The following is a 19636-nucleotide window of genomic DNA, read 5'->3' on the forward strand; positions in this document are numbered from 1 at the left end:
ACTGTCATCTTGTGGTTGAATATTAAAACTACACTGGAAGAGCAGTACAGCGTACAGTAGAGGGGGCCATAACTCATCGCTTTCACTGTCTAGCTCGAGGTGCTGTGTGTGTGTGTGCGTGTGTGTGTGCGTGTGTCTACCCCTTTACAGCCTGGTACGAATGAAACACAGGCTGCTTTCAGTAGCCCCTTGCAGTTAACACGAGCCAAAGTTATCCCGGAATAAGGACAGCACGCATGTGCCGTCAACCCGGATGCAGATATCTCTGTGTCTGTGTTGTCAAATTCTGCAACATTGTTACAGAATTAGTAACAAATGTGCATTCTAACACGCGCTGAACAAAGCCGTGCCATTCCGAACCGACGGAAATCGGGTCAATGAGCCGTGACGTAACACCAGATTGACAGTACTACAACAATATGTTATCGAAGAGCTGCACTTTWAATTTGAGGTGAGAGAGCAAAAGTGGTTACTGTGTAGGCACACGCGGCGGGAATAACCAACTTTACCAATGATACCGTTATATGTCAGTTATTCCCGGCGCTGTTAAAAGTTAAAACAGGAACATCTCCTGTGCTGCAGAATACGTCCCATTATAACTTAGCATTATGGACTTCCGCGCGAGGAGGTACGAAAGAGGCAGCAACTGGACCGATCCAGAGATCGTAGAGCTGCTGCAGCTCTGGTCCGACGAGTCCGTGCAGATCGAGCTGGAGAGCTCYCTGCGCAACCAGCGCGTGTTTGACCGCATCGCACACGTCTTGCGCGAAAAGGGCATCTACCGCTCGGGCGACCAATGCAGGGAGAAGATTAAGAAGATGAAGCTGGAGTATAGGCGTATCAAAGACAACCACAAGATGAGGACTTGGAAGTTCTATGACGTGATGGACAGAGTGCTGGCGAGCCGTCCGGCGGTCAGCTACTCCTCTTTGGGGGGAGCCGTGGTAGCTCAGCAGGTGTTTCAGGGCTCATGCGGGTCTGAGGCATATCTGCAGGGAGTTCCAGTTGGCTCGTTTGGCCCTTCATCCTCAGGAGGATTTTTGTTCGGCCAGCCACCTAAAGCTGATGATCCCCTGGACATAAAATGTGAGGATTCTGAGGGGAACATCCTGAATTCAGGGGTGCCACCACCTGAGATGTACTATGGCTCAGGGGATGACCAGGAGACAGATGGGCAGTCTCCACTGGACGCAGAGGACACATTGGGTCAACCTGACACCTCACCTAATACAAGAATCTCACCCTCAGGCAAATAAAACCAATATTATCTCCACTGTTAAAAATAAGCATGTTACAGATGTGGACCAATATGTTAGCATCCCTTGTAAAGCTATGTCAAACACCTTAGAATAAATGTATCTCTTATTGAAGTAGCATGCTCTCACACAAACATTTAAAGCATCTATAGTGTTATRAACAAAGACTTTGGTAAAAGTAATTTAAATTCTAAACTAAATATATGTTTTTCTCAATCTTGGTGGCAGAAAGGGTCAACAAGTGTTTGTAATATCTGGTAACATCACCGTGTCAAGCATGGTTAACTTGTTTAAGATCATAATCATTTTTAAAGTTAAGCCCAGACTCTGGCTATGCCACTCGAAAACCTTYATTTTGATCTTTTTGAGCTGGTGTGGTTTGGGCAATTCTCCTGCTGTATACACTATCTCAACCATGCTTGTCTGTATAAAATAAATTTTCAATAATGTTGTGTTGGCTTTATGAAAGATTTATCGGGGCCACTACCTTCCAGAAATATCTATCTTATCTTATTGGTTCACATAATCTTTCCTGACAGTCTTTTTGATCAGTATCATAATTCTTTTGGCAAACTGGATTTTGTGTTCTTTTCAACAATTTTTTATTTTTTTTTTACCTCAAAACTTTCCTCTGGATACCTTTGCTCTTTCTTATTGTTGAAACATGAACACTGACCTTAACTGAGGCAAATGACGCCTGCTTTAAATGTTCTAGGTTCATTTGTGACCTCCTTAATGAGTCATTGATGCCACTCCTACAGGGTTCACCACTGCTCTATGGTTTCTCTTGTTGTGCATATCTTCTGAAAGATTGACTAAAGATTAGAAGTTCACAGAAACTTTGATTTAAAACAGTTWAATGTTACTCTATTAGTTGAAATAGATTTTTATTGATACCATTTTTGTTCTTCACTGAATAAATGTTCTCAAGTGAAATGATTTAAACAGACAGAAATCTGTGTGAGATTCTGCCACTGCAATAAAATGTTCATTTGTTGTTGTTTTTTTAGTTTTTGCACACATATTTTTTCACGTATGTGCTACAAAGTAATCTTATATGTTTATATTTTCAGGTTTTAGGGACATGGATKCCTCTGCTACATCTGCCACTCACATTGGTCCCGTGATGCAAGAGACATCTGAGCAGCCCAGCGGTGAGGCTCCTCGCGGGTCAGCTTCTGTGAAACAAAGGAAGCGCAGGCGGGGTGGCAGGGCGTCGTGTGGCAGGTCAGSTGTSAGGGAGAGCCTTGACAAAGCTCTGGTCAGCTTTCTAAGCTGGCAGCAGTCTGCAGAGGAGCGTCTTCTCTCCCTGGAAGAGGCCCGGCTGGAGAGAGAGTTCCAGGCTGAGGAACGCAGRGAACAGAGGGAGGAGAGGAGGGCAGAAAAGGAGCGGCAGCACGAGCTCCACCTGTTCACTATGCTCACAGGGGCGCTCTTCGCCACCACACAGGGGGCCCCAGCCGCCACGCCGTCCGACAGTCCCGTCTCACCTCTGGCTCATCTGTCAACTCCTCTGCTGGCCACTGCCGGCCCCGCTGTCTCGTCATCTTTATCTCAGCCCCCTCCAGAAGCTCCCACAGCACAGCCTGTCGCCACTCAGGAGACCAAAAAGTCTCAGCCCATATCTGTCAAGACCTGCCAAGTGTCACAGGATGTTTTGGCAACAATGAGAGGTCCAGAGGCTCCCGGCCGCAGCGTGTACCTGTCCAGCCGAGGTAACAGCATCCGACAGCATCAAGGCATTCTCCAGGAGGGCTTTATCCAGTATGCAATGGACAAACATCACCAAACAGACAATCCTGATGTAAGTAGGCATTGTGCTACAAAGAGAAATCAGAACCAYWAATAATGCTTATGCTGTTGTTTTCTTTTTTCCAGGGTATTGTCAACTTGGGAACCAGTGAGAACAAAYTATGCTATGATCTTCTTCATAAAAGAGTAAAATACACGCTACTGTCACTTACATAATGACATAATGCCAGAACTGTAAGGGGAGTTGCAGAGGAGGGAATTTTGTACAAAGGAAATTCACAAAGAGAATCTGGCTTGCTTTATGGTAGGAATGAGGGCATATTTCTGTACAGAAGGAGAAAACATGAAAGGATGTCACATTTAAGCTAAGATGAACATTGAAAAACTTGTTTCATGGATTTTTAGCTTCCAAGCTTTTTTGACATAGTCCACTTTGCCTTATTTTTTAAAAGACTATTTCTCTTCACATGAGAACCATTGAAGCTTCTCCAAAACAGAAGAATAATATAATTTAAGCCAAGTGYCTGCTTAAATAATAAACAAGTTGGAACTTGTTGAATTGTACAAATGATTACACCTTCATAGACTAAATATTTAAGTTCCACCACACATGCCTCATACAGCAATRTGATTGTCAGTAACTTTAAATAATTTCCAATTATTCCAACTACTTCTATCRATGCTTCAATGTGTTACAGCTAACCAAGCCTGACATGTTGCACGTTGAGCCATCCCTGTTGCAGTATGCAGACTGGACTGGCCACGCTTTGTAAGACATTTCAGAGCACTTTCGTTCTCATTTTTAAATTAACGTCTTATTAAAGTTTTACCTTAATAACACCAGAACACTTTATTTTATAATAATCTTTCAATCCTGCCTTCCTTTATTTAGCCTCAGAGAAGAAGTTGCAAAGTTCCTGTCTCWCCACTGCTGCTCTCCCAAGCCACTAAAAGCTGATAATGTGAGTAAAGCATCAGGGTTTTTGTTAAAGTTTTATATCAGACATTTATAACCTGAGTAAGTAGATATTAAGAGATAGTCTCTAAAAGATTATTTATTTTACAGAGGGAATAAATGTAGTCAAAACAACCTGATACTTTGTAAAAAAGTAGCCACCTTACTTGCACAATCTCAAATTAACTGTGAAYAACTATAAATTCAGTATCAATAGTCACCCCTAGGTAGAATCAGGAATCACTTAAGCAGTCCTTTGACTGACAACATCAAGTACAAGATCTATAAAAGAAACACATCATGAYCATCATGCACAGAAGTTCGTGAAGAGATGAGAAACAAAGTCATTAATGTGTATCAGTCTGTAAAGGGTTACAAAGCAATTGAGGGTTGTTATCCACAATGCATAAAACATAGCACAGCGGCAAACCTTTCAGGGGATAATTTAAGTAACAATAATCTAATTTAACAAAGAGGCTGGTCAAAACGGCATCAATGAACAAGTTCCAAGTTCTTATTCTTATTGCTGTCCTAAAAGAACACATAATGCACGTCTGACATTTGCCTAAAAAATGTCTTATTTATCACCAGAACCCTATGGGAAATATTCTTTCCCATAGGGTTCTTTGTGCTAGCGAGACAAATGTRAAGGTTTTCCAAGGTGTGCATTACATCTTCTGTAAACTAATGCTGTAGATACACATGGTAGTGGCAGTATGATGTGTGTAAATTGTCTAAGCGGTCTTTGTATGCCACAGCATTAAGCCCTACTCTGTAATACATCCCCATGTCTTGATCAGACCCCGRTGCCTAACTTTACTCTTAACACACTACACCCTGGCAGGTACCGTTCTTCTTCACATTACTGCATTCAACACTTCATATCTGATGATGTAAGGTTTGGCAACTTTTCTTCCCCAAATCACAACGTATTCCATTAAACTAATCCTGAGTTGATCTGAAAGCTGAAGCCCACACAAAGTTTGAGATCTCTTCCTACTTTTGTAGCAGACAGTCAGCAGTTTGAACCTGTGATACCTCTATTTTGGCCTACTACTCTGTTGCTGAGTTGCTGTTGCCCCCCAATTACATCATATTTGTAATAATACCACTAAGATATTTGGTGACCAAAACATTTTAAGAATGGACATTTCAAAGAATTGACATTTCAAAGATGTCCCCACGTTTGGCTTAAGATTACTTTGTTATGCAGAGAAATTCTCTGTTGACTCAGTGACAACAAAGCGTTAATAGTTCAATAACTTGGAAAACCCCTCTTAGCAGCAATACACTGAAGAGTGTATTACTAAATTTATTCTTGTGAATTTCAATCATCTTTTTTAGTGTTTCAGTTCATTGACAAATAATGTACAAACTTTTGCTTAAGTGGTACTAAAGCATTTTTATCAACATTGATATATGAATGCTGGTCCATAATGCGACTGTGTGAATCTTTTTTCAGTCATTTCCTTAAAGATGCACTGTGTTTAGGATCAGTACTGTTAAAAGCCCAATTTGAGTTTGATCCTTCGAATTTTCGCACAGATTGTCCCACGTTTGTCTTAAGATTACTTTGTTCTGCACTGTTGACTCAGTGACAACAAAGCACAGAGATTATTCACTTGCCAAAAAATATACAACTTCTCATTTTTATTCATTTGTATAGTGTCATTAAAGCACAAGATCATTCAACGTTTCATACTTATAGTGCATTGTACAGCAAAGTGCTTTGCAAAAAAGGTAAAGACAGATATGTAAAAAAATACACTTAGAAATAGCAGAACTTACACATTAGATAGAAAGAAATGAAGAAAGTAAGAAAAACAGGAAATGCCAGTCTAAAACAGAAAGTATGTGATGACTAATAACTTTAAAAAATCCTTAAGCATTAAAATACTTACGTTTTAATTTTGATTCTGTCTTTATTCCAATTATATTGCCGGTATTTTTTCCTTTTTAAAAAACGACATCACACAGTTATTTTCAGTGTATTGCACAATATAATTACAGAGTTAGTCAGACAGTGTGCCCCAGCTGCAGCTATACATACACATATACAACATGCCAAATTCCATTATGCTTTATTTGTATTTGGAAAAAAACCCCAAAACTTTTATCTTAGTAGCTGGATGAGTTTGTCACATGTATTTGCTCTGTTTGTTAAATATTCCATAACACAGTGTTTTCATATTTTGTTGTTTCTTTCAGGTTGTGGTGATGAATGGCTGTGGTTCGCTCTTCTCATGTATCGCTGCAGTAATTTGTGATCCTAAAGGTGGGCTGAAAAAGGCATATTGCATGTACCTGCAAGTAGCTGAATACAAAAAATACTGCACAACAGAAAGAGAGGTTTTTTTATCCGTTGTGTACATAAAGTATATCACTGTATCAGAAACAAAAACTTGAGTCTGATTGAGCTTGAGCTACTTTGCAAAGAACTAGTAAAAAATGTCAGTCCATACGTTGGTCTAACACATTCAGTCCCACTAAAATCCATTAAAAGTTGTGATGAAGTCACTGATGTATGTAAATTGAGCTTGTGTTATAAGTGTGTTTTTCTGTTGTAGATGCCATTCTTATTCCTACTCCTTTCTATGGGGTTATAACTGAAGATGTGCATTTGTACAGTGATGTAAAACTCTTCCATGTTCCTCTTGACTGCGAGGTAGGAATACGGATCTGTTTACATTCAGTTATTTAAAATTTAAAATATGGCATCAGTTTGTATTGATGCTGTTTGATTCAACTGTGTTTTTCTTTTGTCTTCTGCTCATTATTTTTATTATTATTGCATAGGCTGATGGCGAAGAAAGCAGACACTTTCACCTTACTGTAGAGAAACTAGAAGCAGGGCTAAAAAAGGCGAAGCAAGAGGTATCCCAGTGAAACGATTGTTTCATAAATGCAAATTAGAAAAAATTATTTTCCTCATCAGCATTTTAAAGGAGTTTATATGTACTCAAAAGCTCTCTTCTTTTAGGGGTGGAACATTCGAGCCCTTATTCTCATGAACCCTCACAATCCTCTGGCTGAGCTCTACACTCCAAAGGAAATGATTGCCTTCTTAGAGTTCGCCAAAAGGTGTGTTTACCCCTCTTTTATCCCACGCTGTAGCCTGCTGTAAATCCTCCTGCACAACCGTATTGTGCTTCTTAGTGTTTGGAATACCAAGTGTTTGTCACACGGTTTTATCATCTTCTCTAACCATCAGTATATTGTTGTAAGACTCACAGGAGCAACCGTAAATCTCATGGCTTTTACGCCGACAGCAGTAAAATCAATACATTATTTTACATTTATGTTCTTTGTTGTTTATAGTGATTAAAAGCATACAAACATTTTTTTTGTTACATCTCTTTTTAGAAATGAGCTGCACGCCATTGTAGACGAGGTGTACATGCTGACGGTCTTCGACGAGTCTGTCACCTTTCACAGTGTCCTCAGCATAGAGAGGTTCTGCATGATTACTGTGTTAGGACCTTAATCATCACAATTCTGGTTGAGGACATGCTCTCATCTCCCGCTGATTTGCCCTTATTTCAGTTTGCCCGACCCACAGAGGACGCATGTGATGTGGGGGATGAGCAAGGTACTGCCAAGGACTGAGTTCTGTGTTCCTGCTGACAGTACAGAATAAAAAAGTGTTCCTCTGTGGGTATCCAGTCTCACAGCTTTGTGTTTCCATGTCGTCTCCTTTTTAGGACTTTGCAATGGCAGGAATCAGAATTGGAACTTTGTATACTGTGAATACAGATCTTGTGGAGGCTTTGGCTCAGCTGGGCTCATTCCACGGTCTTCCTGGAACCTCGCAGCACCAGGTGGCTCAGCTGCTCCGGGACAGAGGTATGAGCCAAGACTCACAAGTTCGTGTTTGAACAGATAATAGCTGACAATGATTTGATCAAAAATGTGTTTGTAGATTTTCACAGAAATATTTCCTTTTATAAAAGTGTATTATAATTTATAAAAGCTGTTTACTAATTGAAATGGAAATGTTAACTTTAGTCATATAACAATTGAAGAACAACAAAAGTTGCACCAAGTTGCAGCACAGCAACAATTAAACACACAAAAGTGTAAATGAAACCTTGAAAAGTACAAAGTGAGAAATAAATCACTGATATCAAATAAAAACTATACAGTAAATCTAATTAATCTAATATACACTATAATAAAGCACATGAATATAAATAAATACATAGCTTAGTAAATATATAAATAACCATATTTCACTTTGTTGGATTACTAGTAATAACTGCAAGTGTTTAATCACTTATGCTTTTTAGTTTGTCTCTTAAAACATCTATAAGTATCTGGTTGCTTGACTGCATGTTCTAGATTAAACAAGATGCTTCAAAAGATTCTGCAGACTAAACAGGGTATAAGAACCACAAAACACACACACAAAGTCTTAAAATCATTCATGAAACGACAGGAAGTCAGTTGAGGCGACCACTGGGGGCATATGCTCCGACTTCCTGCTTCCTGTCAGCTTCAGATGGAAATGTTTACCCCAGTCTGTTCGACATTAAAGCAAATGCATGAATTACTTTCTCAAAGCTTTTAGGACTGAAATACAGTGTCTAACCTCAGAAACTAGATTGCTTCTGATTTATTGTCATGAAGATCAAGGAATTTTGAAAGATTTTTTAAAAATATCATTAACACAATGTATATGTTTTTCAGTGACTCAACAGTTGTCGTCTTCAAATTTTAAGATCGTCCACAAAACAATGGCAGAATACTGTGTCGTAGTTCTAAAAAATGAACACAAAGGCAATGTTTATCAAGAAAACATGGGAACTAAAATAGTGCCTTGTGGTACTTCAGATGTAAATGGTGCTGCTACCAATATTAGCCAATACTGACTGAAAAACTAATCTACCCATTCCTCTCTCATAGTAATAATAATAATAATAATAATAATAATAATAATAATAATAATAATAATAATGCAGATCTGTTTAACATTAAGTTGCAGAAAGAGTAGTAACATAACTGTATGTGTTGTGACTGTGCAGACTGGATCAACAATGAATTTCTGCCTGAAAACCGACGCAGGCTGAAAAATGCTCACAGCCTCCTGACCAGAGAGCTGCGAAGCCTAGGTATCCCATTCCTGGACAGACCTGCTGCCCTGTATGTCTGGGCTGACCTAAGAAAGGTAACACAAGCTGCAGAGTCTGTAATACCTTTATCTCTGCAGAGATTCACATTTTTCTCTCAGGCTTGAAAACATTGTGTGCGTGTGTGCGCGCGCGTGTGTGTGTGTGTGTGTGTGTGTGTGTGTGTGTGTGTGTGTGTGTGTTGTTGTTGTAAAAGTTTACTTCTGTCTTATTGTCCCAAAGTATCTGAGCAAGTCATCGTTTGAGGAAGAGCTGTCTCTATGGAGGTGTTTCCTCAGACACAAAGTGTTGTTGAGCTGTGGCCAGGCGTTCTCATGCTCCACACCCGGATGGTTCAGAATTGTTTTTGCAGACCAGCAACCCCAACTTCAACTCGGTCAGTCTCATGAGCTTTTTATTTATTCATTTGTTTGTTTGTTTCTTCAAAAGCATATTAATACTGATAGTCCTCAAATACCCTGGACACTGTGTTAGTAAAAACGGATAGACACACCCATTAATATTTCAGCTGTATAATTTACAGAATGTGAAAAGAAAACATACATACTGCATAGAGCCATGGAACAAACGAAGTATAGACTCTTTCAGGTACAGTGTTACATGGATCAAGAAACAGTCTAAATGTGCAAACATACACAACAGATTAAATGCTGTCATCCTTCATTAAACAGAAGCTAAAAGGCCAAAATGGAAACACTGATAACGTAAGCACACCTGATTCTTCCCTAACATTTAGGAGGAAGAAGTTGCAGCCAGTTCCTGCTAACTGATCCGTATGTGTGTGACCGCCTCCATAAACCCGTGAGGTCTGGCAGTTTGCTGCTCTGGGGCATACTGTTGTGAGAAGCTGTTGCTGCCTATTGTCCTAGTTATAGAGGACCTTATAAACAATTTGATGTCTATCATTCTAGTGACATATAAGGGAAAAACGAATAATTTGAGACATGTGGGAATCTTCCAGAAGTGGAAGTTCAATCAGATTTATCCCAAGGCCAAATCATACAGTTCTCAGGCAATAAAAAAAAAAGGACCCAGTGTCATGCTTCACAGGATTCACGTAGCATATTAAATATGCACATTTTAGGACTTTCTTGAAAGAGTTCCCAGAAGAAAGACTTTTCTTTCTCAAAAAAAAAAAAGGTGAAAGAAGACCAAAGTACAGTTATGTTGAGTAAGAATCAAACGAAGTGTATGCAAACATGTCAATCAGCTGTTAAACCGGTTGGTTGAGGAGTGAGAATTTGGACTGGTTTTACAGCTACAGTACCTGGGAACATTGCAGTCGACTCTAAACTTCTTTCTGCCAAAGTATTCTAAGTCAAAAATGAGGAGATCTATCCAACAGATGAAGACTTTCTAAAATTAGACGATAAACAATGATAAAAAACATAAAATTTACAGTTTGAAAATGAAGAGTAAAGAAAAGATGCTGCAACGGCTCTTTCAAAGCTCAGACCTCAAACTAATTGAAATGCTTTGGGCTGACCTTAAGATAACTGTACAGAAAAATAATACCTAAAAAAATTAATGAACCCAAGCAACACCGTGCTGCTGTGTTTTTTGTTATGTGACAAAAATGCTAAGTCAATATTACAGATACATAGAACCTTTAAAAAATGTGAGCAGTTAGTTGTTTTTCGTTAGCATCGCTTATCTTGTTATGTCTCAAAAAATATTTTAATCCTCTTTTAAATTCCTGTTTATGGAGCTGCAAAAAGTACATTATATCAACTCTGACTGTCTTCACTGTCCCTGCTGAAGAAAGGAATGCCCTCATCATGATGCTGCCGTCACCATATTTCACTGTGGAGACGGACGATATGCATGTCCTCTTCCATGCAGCCCAGGACCTTAGATTTTTCTCCCATCTGATAAAACCATCCTCCTCCACATCTGTCTTTTGTGTTGCCCTTGTTGTTGTGGCAAATTTGATGAGGCATTTCTTACAGCTTTATTCTTGCTACTGTTCCATGAAGATCAGATTTGTCCCACCTGAGCTGTGGACCTCTGCAGCTCCTCCTGAATTACCTTGACCATCTTGGTCAGTTCTTAAATGAATGCTCCACTTGCCAGCGTAAGTGAGCCCTGAGTGCATCTGGATTCACTGGGTTTTAGTTTGGCATTTCAAATTCAAGGGCAGCTCATCGCATATTCACCCACACTTTTATGAGCACACAAAGAAATGTCTTTCCATTTTCCTTCCCTTTTACAGTTATGCTCTTCTTTGTTGTGGTTGAGTGAATAAATCCCCAATAACATACAGTGATAACTGTGGTTGTAACTAATATAAAATGAAAGATGAGTAAGAATGATGTTTCATGTCTTTTCAGGCATAAAGCGAATCCAGGAGGCTTTGAAAGAAACCAAGGAAAAGAACACCAGCTGTGTTACATGCTCAATTAAAGAAACTGATGACAGGGGTAAAAAGACAGAAAAAGAGGAGGGTGATGAGTCAGACAACACTGCTATTGTTAATTCAATATCGCCCCCCCAGAGCAAGTCATCAGACCAGCTGAAGGAGAGGGATAGCCCTGTTCCTGACACAGGCTTGCTTGGCGCAGAGGAGTTTTTTTTGCTGGACTGCCAAGAATCTAAGCCTGCAGAGGGTCTGGACTCCCTTATTGGTACTCTCAGGCATCAGATTCGTTCGTCTGATTGGCTGGAGAAGAACACTCCAGTGCTGTCTCATGGGGAGGATCCAGAAATTCTTGATGTATTCAAGTCTCTACTGCAAAGAGCCAAAAAGTAAGCTTTCGATAAATAGACAGGAATGCAACTGCCAAAGATTTCAAGAGGCAGTGCTTATTTATTTTTTTCCTTCTTCCCACTTGTGTTTAATTTGAAAAGCCTGACAAAGACATCTGACTCTGGGTCATATCTGATGCTTACCTCAGCTTACATCAGCAGTGAATGATATAAAGCAGAGAGGTGGATGAAAGGCCAGGACAGATGGATGAAAAGGAACATATTTCTTTATTCCCCCCCCCCATCTTGACGCCTTACTCTGAGAAAGATAGGTTTTTTTGTAAGCTATAGTGAGAATGTTGAATTTCTCAGAATCCAAGCAAGTACCAAATGGGAGTCAACCAGAAACAGTCAAGTTCTATTTTTTTCACCAATAAATGAATCAAAATGACTTGTCCATTATCTGTGAATAAAGGATTAAATTATGCACATGGTTTTCTATCATTTCCTTGAAACATTACAAAAATGTTGTCTATAGGTGCATGTTAATATGTCATCATTCAAGACTTTTCTTTCAGCAAATACGTTCAAAAGGTGAAACTCATATTTATCTCAGAGTGATATATCTATAAATATTGGTAACACTTTAATTCACAAAGAGTGACATATTGCAAGAATGTATTTTCGATCATTGTGGCTACTTCTTATTGTCAGAAATAACTCCCACAATAATTTAAATTAGAAATAATTAGGTAATACGTTGACGGGGTGTGCATAAGACTGTCTCTGTCATAAACATGACAACTCTGTCATAAACATGACAACACCTGTCATGAGTCTTTATGAATGTCTATGACTGTTGTCATGAAGTGTAATTTGGTAAATAATGACACTTTTAGTGCAAAGTTGTTCTAAAAGTTAGTGCCAGTTTTCATTAAAGTGTCTTTATTTACAAAATAATTAAATGTTGACACTTTAAACTTTTAATGCAACTTTTAGAGCAACTTTGCATTAAAAGTGTCATTATTTTACACTTCATGACAACAGTCATAGACATTCATAAAGACTTCTTCATGTTCATGGCAGGTGTTATGTCCTGTTTATGACAGTCATGTCAGTCTTATGCACACCCCGTCAAAGTGTCACCAAATTATTTCTAATTTTAATTATTGTGGGAGTTATTTCTGACAATAAGAAGTAGCAACAATTGATCAAAAATACATTTTCGATCAATTTTCGATCGAAAATACATTTTCAATCAATATGTCACTCTTTGTTAATTGAATCTGTGTTGTAGAGCTCCACTTGAATTGGATTACTGAAATACAAAAACAAACAAAACTTTTTGGTGACATTTGGATGTACCTGTTTTTCTTAATCTACAATTTAATCAGTGTCAAGTTGTTGAAAGTTTTTGTTTGGGTGGGCTGTGGGTGCCGTTCCGTTACAACAAAGGAAAAAGAAAGGGTGGTATTTACGTGACGAGGAGGAGAGACCTCTTAGGTCACCTACGCGTTCAGTGTCAACACAGTCATCCACTGTAACAATTGACAGTGGGATTTCCTCTTATGTGTTGTCATGCATAATGAGCGGATGACACCCACGCTTTATAAGTGTGTGTGTGTGTGTGTGGGGGGGGGGATGTCAAAATGTTACATCTCTAAAGACAATTATTGCCATGTTTTGTTTTTTTTTTGTTTCACATTTTTGTTGTGTCTACAATGTTTCCCCAGATTTTAAACTCATCTTTAAACTTCCCTTAAATGTTTAATTTCTGTACTGCTTTTTAATAACAAATCAAAGTCTGCTTCCTTAAATAGCAGCTTTCACTTTCTCTAAAGTGGGTTTCAGTGGAGAACTCTAGGGGAAATTTCTAAACTGACGAGGGGGAGTTTCCATTGCAGCGGAGGTGGAGCTACACTAAGGTTTCATCTGTCAGAGAGGGTTTGTAGTCACCAGCAGTGAAGACACAATACCAACTTGTTGAAACGGGTTCGCACGGTTGTGTAGGTACAGTAGCGTTCACCTAAACTTCACATCTTCACTCTTGAATCTATTCTACCAGCAAGCAAGGTAAGTTCACACAGTTTTAAATGATTTAAATGCTAACTTTAAAACACTTCTGTTTTTTAAAACTGCTATTTATCCCTACTGCTTTCTGTTCCACTTTCAGACTGGTTAAAAATGAAGCTTCTTGAGTTGGGAGACTCCATCAGCCGCTTCAGATTTGCTCAGTCCTGTCTGGGACTCGCAGGTTGTGTGTGTGTGTGCTACTCTATCTGCACACCACACTGGCTGAAAGACAAAAGACGATGGTTAATCTGGAACAATAACAGCAGCAACCAGGAGAGGCATGGAGACGACATTCCCTTATGTGGTGAGCAAAAATTATTTTCAGTCTGTTGGAAATCTGTCGAAACCTGTCACTGTGGCTTAGGTGAATGGAGTAACTTAATAAACATGCACATAGGTGCTTATTTAAAGTCACTCTTGTGAGTTGGATAGTTGTTTTTCAGTCACTGGTGAGGATAAATGTGAGGAGGAATATTTGCCCAAACACTTCCCAGCAGCAGGAAACATGTCTGAGCCTGCAAACAGAAAATTGTATCCTTGCATCTGTTGATGCTCATTACTGGCTCTGAGGGAGACATGCTGGAACTCGTTTTTGTCATTCAGATCTAACTTTATTTTTCTGGTGAACTATACTGCTCAAAAAAATAAAGGGGACACTTAAACAACACAATATACAGTAACTCCAAGTAAATCAAACTTCTGTGAAATCAAACTGTCCACTTAGGAAGCAACACTGATTGACCCCACGAGGGTCCCCGTTGTCGATCAGTGTTGCTTCCTGAGTGGACAGTTTGATTTCACAGAAGTTTGATTTACTTGGAGTTATATTGTGTTAAGTGTTCCCTTTATTTTTTTGAGCAGTGTATATAAAATGATCAGATTAAGGTTAGGTTAGTTCAACTCCAAATGATTTTATAGCAACAGAATGCTTGATCTGTGAATTACCCAAACCAATTATAGAAATACAACAGAGATGGTTTATGAAAAAAATAAAATAAAATACTGGAAGCAAATTTTTGATGTTAAATCAGCCATGTTTACCTCACCTCCAACCTTTAATGTGTCATAAAAGTTTGAAAACCACGTTGAATTTTATTTTTTAATTATTTCAGCCTCCGTATGATGTTGTTTTTTCAGAGCACTAGATAAGGGACCCATGTTTTGTATTTGCTTGAGGTAGCAGTACTAAACAGCTGTTGACATCAAACTCCTATCTCGTAGATACAACTTGACACAAAACCTCCTGTGGCATAAGACTCCATTTAGTACTTTTATTTTTTGAGTTAAGAGTGAATGCAGGTCACACAGCTGTCAAGCCACGAGCAGCATGTGTGCAGCTCACTACCCTAGTAAATAACCCGGTTAATTAATAGCAAAAGTATTCTACGCAATACACTCCTAAAAACTGCCACTAAAATATTCGTGTTTTTTTTTTGTTTGTTTTGTTTTTTACGAGTGTTTACCAAAATCCAAATAGCCAAAAGAAACATTATTGATAACAATATACCAACTGTATATTAATGTTCTACTCTTTTTAAGCAGTTGGAATAAATATTTGAATACAAGAGAAGATAGGTTTTTTTGTTCAGTTATTTATTTAAAACAATTTATTATATAATTTCATGGTCATTTCACTCTGAGAAATCACACCAGCCCTTGATGTGAAGGGCTGTGTTATTTTGTACTTATACTGTACAAAATAACAAAGGACATTACAATCCAAAGTTTAATAGGACTATGCTTACTTATGAGGTAATTTGAGCAAAATAAAAAATTGTAAGAGACTGTAGAGTTAGCTGCTAAATTAGTTGTTTACTAACTAGCTACCTCTTCAGAAAAGCACATGCTAGCCTCATGCTTTCACGTGATAAGCAGTTTGATTACTAAACAGACATGTTAAGCTAAAATTAATGTTGCATCTTTTTCAAGGTTATAAAAGTGTGAAAGATTTATTAATAATATATATTTTTAAATCCTTGACCATCTGATTATCATTGATTATGTGCTCAGATATGAGCTCAACATAAGATGTCTAGCTTATAGCTATAAGATAGCTAAACATCTTAGCTATAAGATGTGTAGCTTATAGCTAAAACATCTGAACAAAACCCATGGAGGAACAACATTTTTAAACAGCATTATTAACTGGTGTGACTGTTACAGAAAACCTTTTTCATGCGTTAATTATTATTAATATGGTTTAACTAAACATTTTTCATTTTGCATCTTCTGTGTTTTCCAATTTTAGAGGAGGCAGAGAGAGTATTTGGAGTCATTTCGTTATTGATGGCTTTGAGCACCGCAGCTCTGTGTCTTGTGTTTGCCCTCTGCTGGACGTCTAAGACAGTGCACTCCTACTCCAACACCCGGGCTCTCCTCCTGGCCGGGCAGGCTCTCCTTCCCACCACCTTGCTGTTTCTCACCATGGCCTCCACAGGTAATTCAGTTCAACTCAGTGCCACTCAGCATAGTTGACACAGGACAAAATCACACCATGAGTAATTTCAGTGAACCTTAAGACTTTAAAAACAGATTATATTCTGTCCAGTGCATTGATTATATTCTGTCCAATACATTAATCTTCATGTAAAGTGTCCATTTGCTTCATAGATCGCATTTACAAGTTGCCCAATTGCAAAGAGGTGGTGACCAGGGGCAAAAAAGAAATTTAATTAAAAAGAAAAGAATCAACAGCAAAATATAAAACGCAACTAAAGGAAAACAGGGAAAATCATCAAATAAATAAAAACATTAAACAAGTCATCAAAACAAGTCTAACTCATGTCAGTCACAATATTAATATTAATATTCAGTCCAATAACAGAGTCTTGTTCAATCCAATTATAATAACCAATACGATTAAGGAAACCTGAAAATACAAACTAGCAGGAAGTAGCTGCTGTACTTTTATGCTTTGCCATCCACTTACACACACATTGCACTGTGTTTCACATTGATAATGTTGAGTTAGACATATATAAAAAAAATGTCCTAAAACACCCACATTCAGCTAACCTTCAAATAGCCTTTTGGTTTATGCAGTTCCTATGAGACCCACACCTACAGGAATCCTTTCATGTTATTGCTCATTTACATACCCTGCAGGGCAACAGTTTTTAAAGAGAGTTTTTACTGTCCGGGAAATTGCGTTTCATCACTATGCAAACTCTTCTCAGAGGCTGTGAGCATGTAATATTTGAACGTAATGTCTTTTTCTTTTAGTACTAATGTAGCTTAATTTGACTCCATCTGTCCACAGGTTTCTTCTTCCTCCTGAGCTGGTCTTTATTCACCTACGAGCACCAGAAGGTTAACAATCAAGACTTCTCCAGCCTCGGTCTTTCCTACTGGCTGGGGGCTTTGGGTTGGATCCTTCTATTGGTGGTGGAGACAGTGGTATTTATTGCAGAGCAAGCTGTTGTGCCCAACATTATGCCAGACTTAGAGAAGGCTGTGGAGACATTGAGTGCCCCTCAATATAAAGCCACCAAAAGGCCTCTTAGTGAGAGTTATAAACCTGTTCACAACAAAAGCATTTTGGCTCCTCAAAGGTTCATGTCAGTGCCTTGAATGCACTTTATAAGTAAGGATGTGGTAGAGAATCCATCTAGCTTGGTAAAACAGCTAGATTGAGGGCTGTCAGCTCCAGATTGTTTCAGTATGGAMAGAAATACAATCTAAGTACACTAAGGAACTTTAGCCGAGGTCCACACATCTTGACCTCGAGGCCAGGTGACCTGTAACAAACACCTCAATCAAATGGCTGAATTAGCTCCCCAGCGCAGTCAAGCTCTCCAGAGTCCTGCTAATGACCTGATTATTTGACTCAGGTGTGTTGAAGAAGAGAAGCATCTAAAACCTGCAGGACACTGGACCTCGAGGTCTGGGTTTGAGGATCCCTGAACTACAGTACTACTTGTAGAAAAGACTGCAAGGTTCTGATGTTCTGCCTGGAGCAGATCCAGGTGTGCATGGGCCTTTTGTCGGAAAAGAAAAATAAAGTAAAATAAACACTGTTTTAAAAATTCAGTCAGTGACGCTTCCCTGAAAGCATCACTGCTGCAATGTACTGGGAGAACTTTAGACAAATGCTGTCTTGTTTAAGAACTGTAACACTTGATTTTGTATAAGCACTTTCAATCTCTTGCAAAGAACGGTGGATTTGTTATTGTAAGCAAATCAAGCTTTAAAACAAATGGTGCTGAAAATTGTGTTGTGTTATTTTGTTGTTTTAATAAAAGAGATCTAATTTGAACTCTTCTGTTTCTACTTTGTTCTGGTATTTAGAGAATATTCTGCCATTTAATAAGTACTGCACACTGTGACGGCCAAATAAACTCACAGGCCACTTTATTAGTTATTCCTGCTCAGTTATTTGTTAACACAAGTGGAAATTCTACTAAGAGCAGCAACTCTGGGCACTTAGGCATCTAGCGAAGATAACGTGCTTAAGTTCAAATTGAGGATAATATTTGGTATTGCCAAACATGTTTAAAGTTATTAATCCAAATGAGAAATAATCAGTGAGCTGCAGTTTTATGAATGAAAAATCATTGCTTATGTCAAAGGTCACAGGAGAATGAGCAGAGTGCCTTGAAAAAAAAGAGAGAAGACTCATTACAACCAATGCGTGTGGAATACCATGTCTGAATGTACAAAACATCAAGCTAATACACTACAGCAGGAAAAGTCAGTGTAGGGTCAATGGAGCTCCTCTCCCTTGGAAAAAAAAAGAAATCTGGCCTCATCTAAACTGGACTAATTGGGCAAAAATTGCCTAATCTGATGAGGGTCAATTACAGCTTTGATATTCAGATGGTAAGGTCAAAATTTGAGATAAGTAAAAGTATTGACCTACGCTTCTTTATGTTTAAATTTTAACCTTGTGGAAATAGATAGTATTAGCTTGGGGTATATTTTTCTCGAGACACAATGGAGCCCCTTTTACTAATTTGATATGTGTCCATATCATGCCTTCTGTTGTCTACTTCCAACAGAATATTACAAAACTCCTACTACCTCCCACAATGATCAAATCCCAATCTAACAGAATGAGAACATAAGCTCTGCATGCTGGATGGTCAATTGACAAGTTTGCAGAAGCACTGCAATACTTTTATGTCAATATGAAGAATTGGGATGTCTGAGGAATGTTTCTGGAGCCTTGTTGAATCGATGCCCTTGAAGAGCTAGCGCAGTTCTAAAGTAAAAAGTGGATCCAACTAGACAATGGGTTTATTTGGAAACTCTATCTCAGCCATGGCTTTTTAAATAATTTTCTAAAATGATAATCTGGAATATAAACATTTTAATTCAACAGAACAACCGTAAACACCAGCAGGGAAAAAAACAAACAACAAAACAAACAAATAATAAATATATTTTTGTAAGGGATTTTTGTTGTTGTTTGTGGCTCAAGATGTTCTTGTCTTCTCAAAAGAGTCTTTTTAGCAGTTTAAGTATAACTTCTGAGTCTCCTATAAAGAGTGGATGTTGAGATTTGCCTTCTTCTCAGGTTCTGACGTGGGCTCTGATCTGAGGTGCAGTTAATATGCAATTTCTAAGCCTTTTAACTATCACGGACCTCTCCGCTGCAGCAGAGGAACAGCAACTTGGGGTTTTTCTTTCCCTAGGCATTCCCCATTAAAATGAGCTTCATCAAAGCATTTCGTGGCTTCTCAAGTGCACTTCAAGAAATCTTCACAGATGTGAGAAGATTTCAGAGCAGACAAACTTTCATGTGTTAAAATAAAAATGAGTGTTGTTTCACTTTGTTCAGCAGCGTTGCA

General features: G+C 38.5%; 2 protein-coding genes across 2 annotated transcripts; both read left to right on the forward strand.

The window, feature by feature from the left end:
- Positions 1 to 240: 240 nt before the first annotated feature.
- Positions 241 to 12261, forward strand: accs (1-aminocyclopropane-1-carboxylate synthase homolog (Arabidopsis)(non-functional)). Its single transcript, XM_008411499.1, has 15 exons — positions 241 to 1248; positions 2330 to 3060; positions 3135 to 3194; positions 3707 to 3777; positions 3901 to 3970; positions 6172 to 6238; positions 6531 to 6628; positions 6760 to 6837; positions 6944 to 7044; positions 7327 to 7416; positions 7507 to 7552; positions 7665 to 7806; positions 8985 to 9127; positions 9312 to 9465; positions 11420 to 12261. The coding sequence occupies exons 1-15, from the start codon at positions 609 to 611 to the stop codon at positions 11836 to 11838; spliced, it is 2910 nt and encodes a 969-aa protein (XP_008409721.1). The 5' UTR covers positions 241 to 608; the 3' UTR covers positions 11839 to 12261.
- Positions 12262 to 12986: 725 nt separating this feature from the next.
- LOC103466122 (uncharacterized) lies at positions 12987 to 18102 on the forward strand. The gene is made up of 4 exons (XM_008411500.2): positions 12987 to 13847; positions 13948 to 14151; positions 16096 to 16284; positions 17107 to 18102. Exons 2-4 carry the CDS (start codon positions 13959 to 13961, stop codon positions 17415 to 17417), a joined length of 693 nt encoding a protein of 230 aa, XP_008409722.1. The 5' UTR covers positions 12987 to 13847; positions 13948 to 13958; the 3' UTR covers positions 17418 to 18102.
- The last annotated feature ends 1534 nt before the right edge of the window (positions 18103 to 19636 follow it).

The sequence above is a fragment of the Poecilia reticulata genome, linkage group LG6 (assembly GCF_000633615.1).
Source record: "Poecilia reticulata strain Guanapo linkage group LG6, Guppy_female_1.0+MT, whole genome shotgun sequence".
Classification (NCBI taxonomy): Eukaryota; Metazoa; Chordata; class Actinopteri; order Cyprinodontiformes; family Poeciliidae; genus Poecilia; species Poecilia reticulata.

Bases quoted from the DNA above. Each gene is read 5' to 3' on its own strand.
- LOC103466122 (XM_008411500.2), top strand. From the start codon at position 13,959: ATGAAGCTTCTTGAGTTGGGAGACTCCATCAGCCGCTTCAGATTTGCT. The intron at 14,152-16,095 runs GTGAGCAAAAAT...TTCCAATTTTAG, and splicing joins AGACGACATTCCCTTATGTG to AGGAGGCAGAGAGAGTATTT. The intron at 16,285-17,106 runs GTAATTCAGTTC...ATCTGTCCACAG, and splicing joins TCTCACCATGGCCTCCACAG to GTTTCTTCTTCCTCCTGAGC.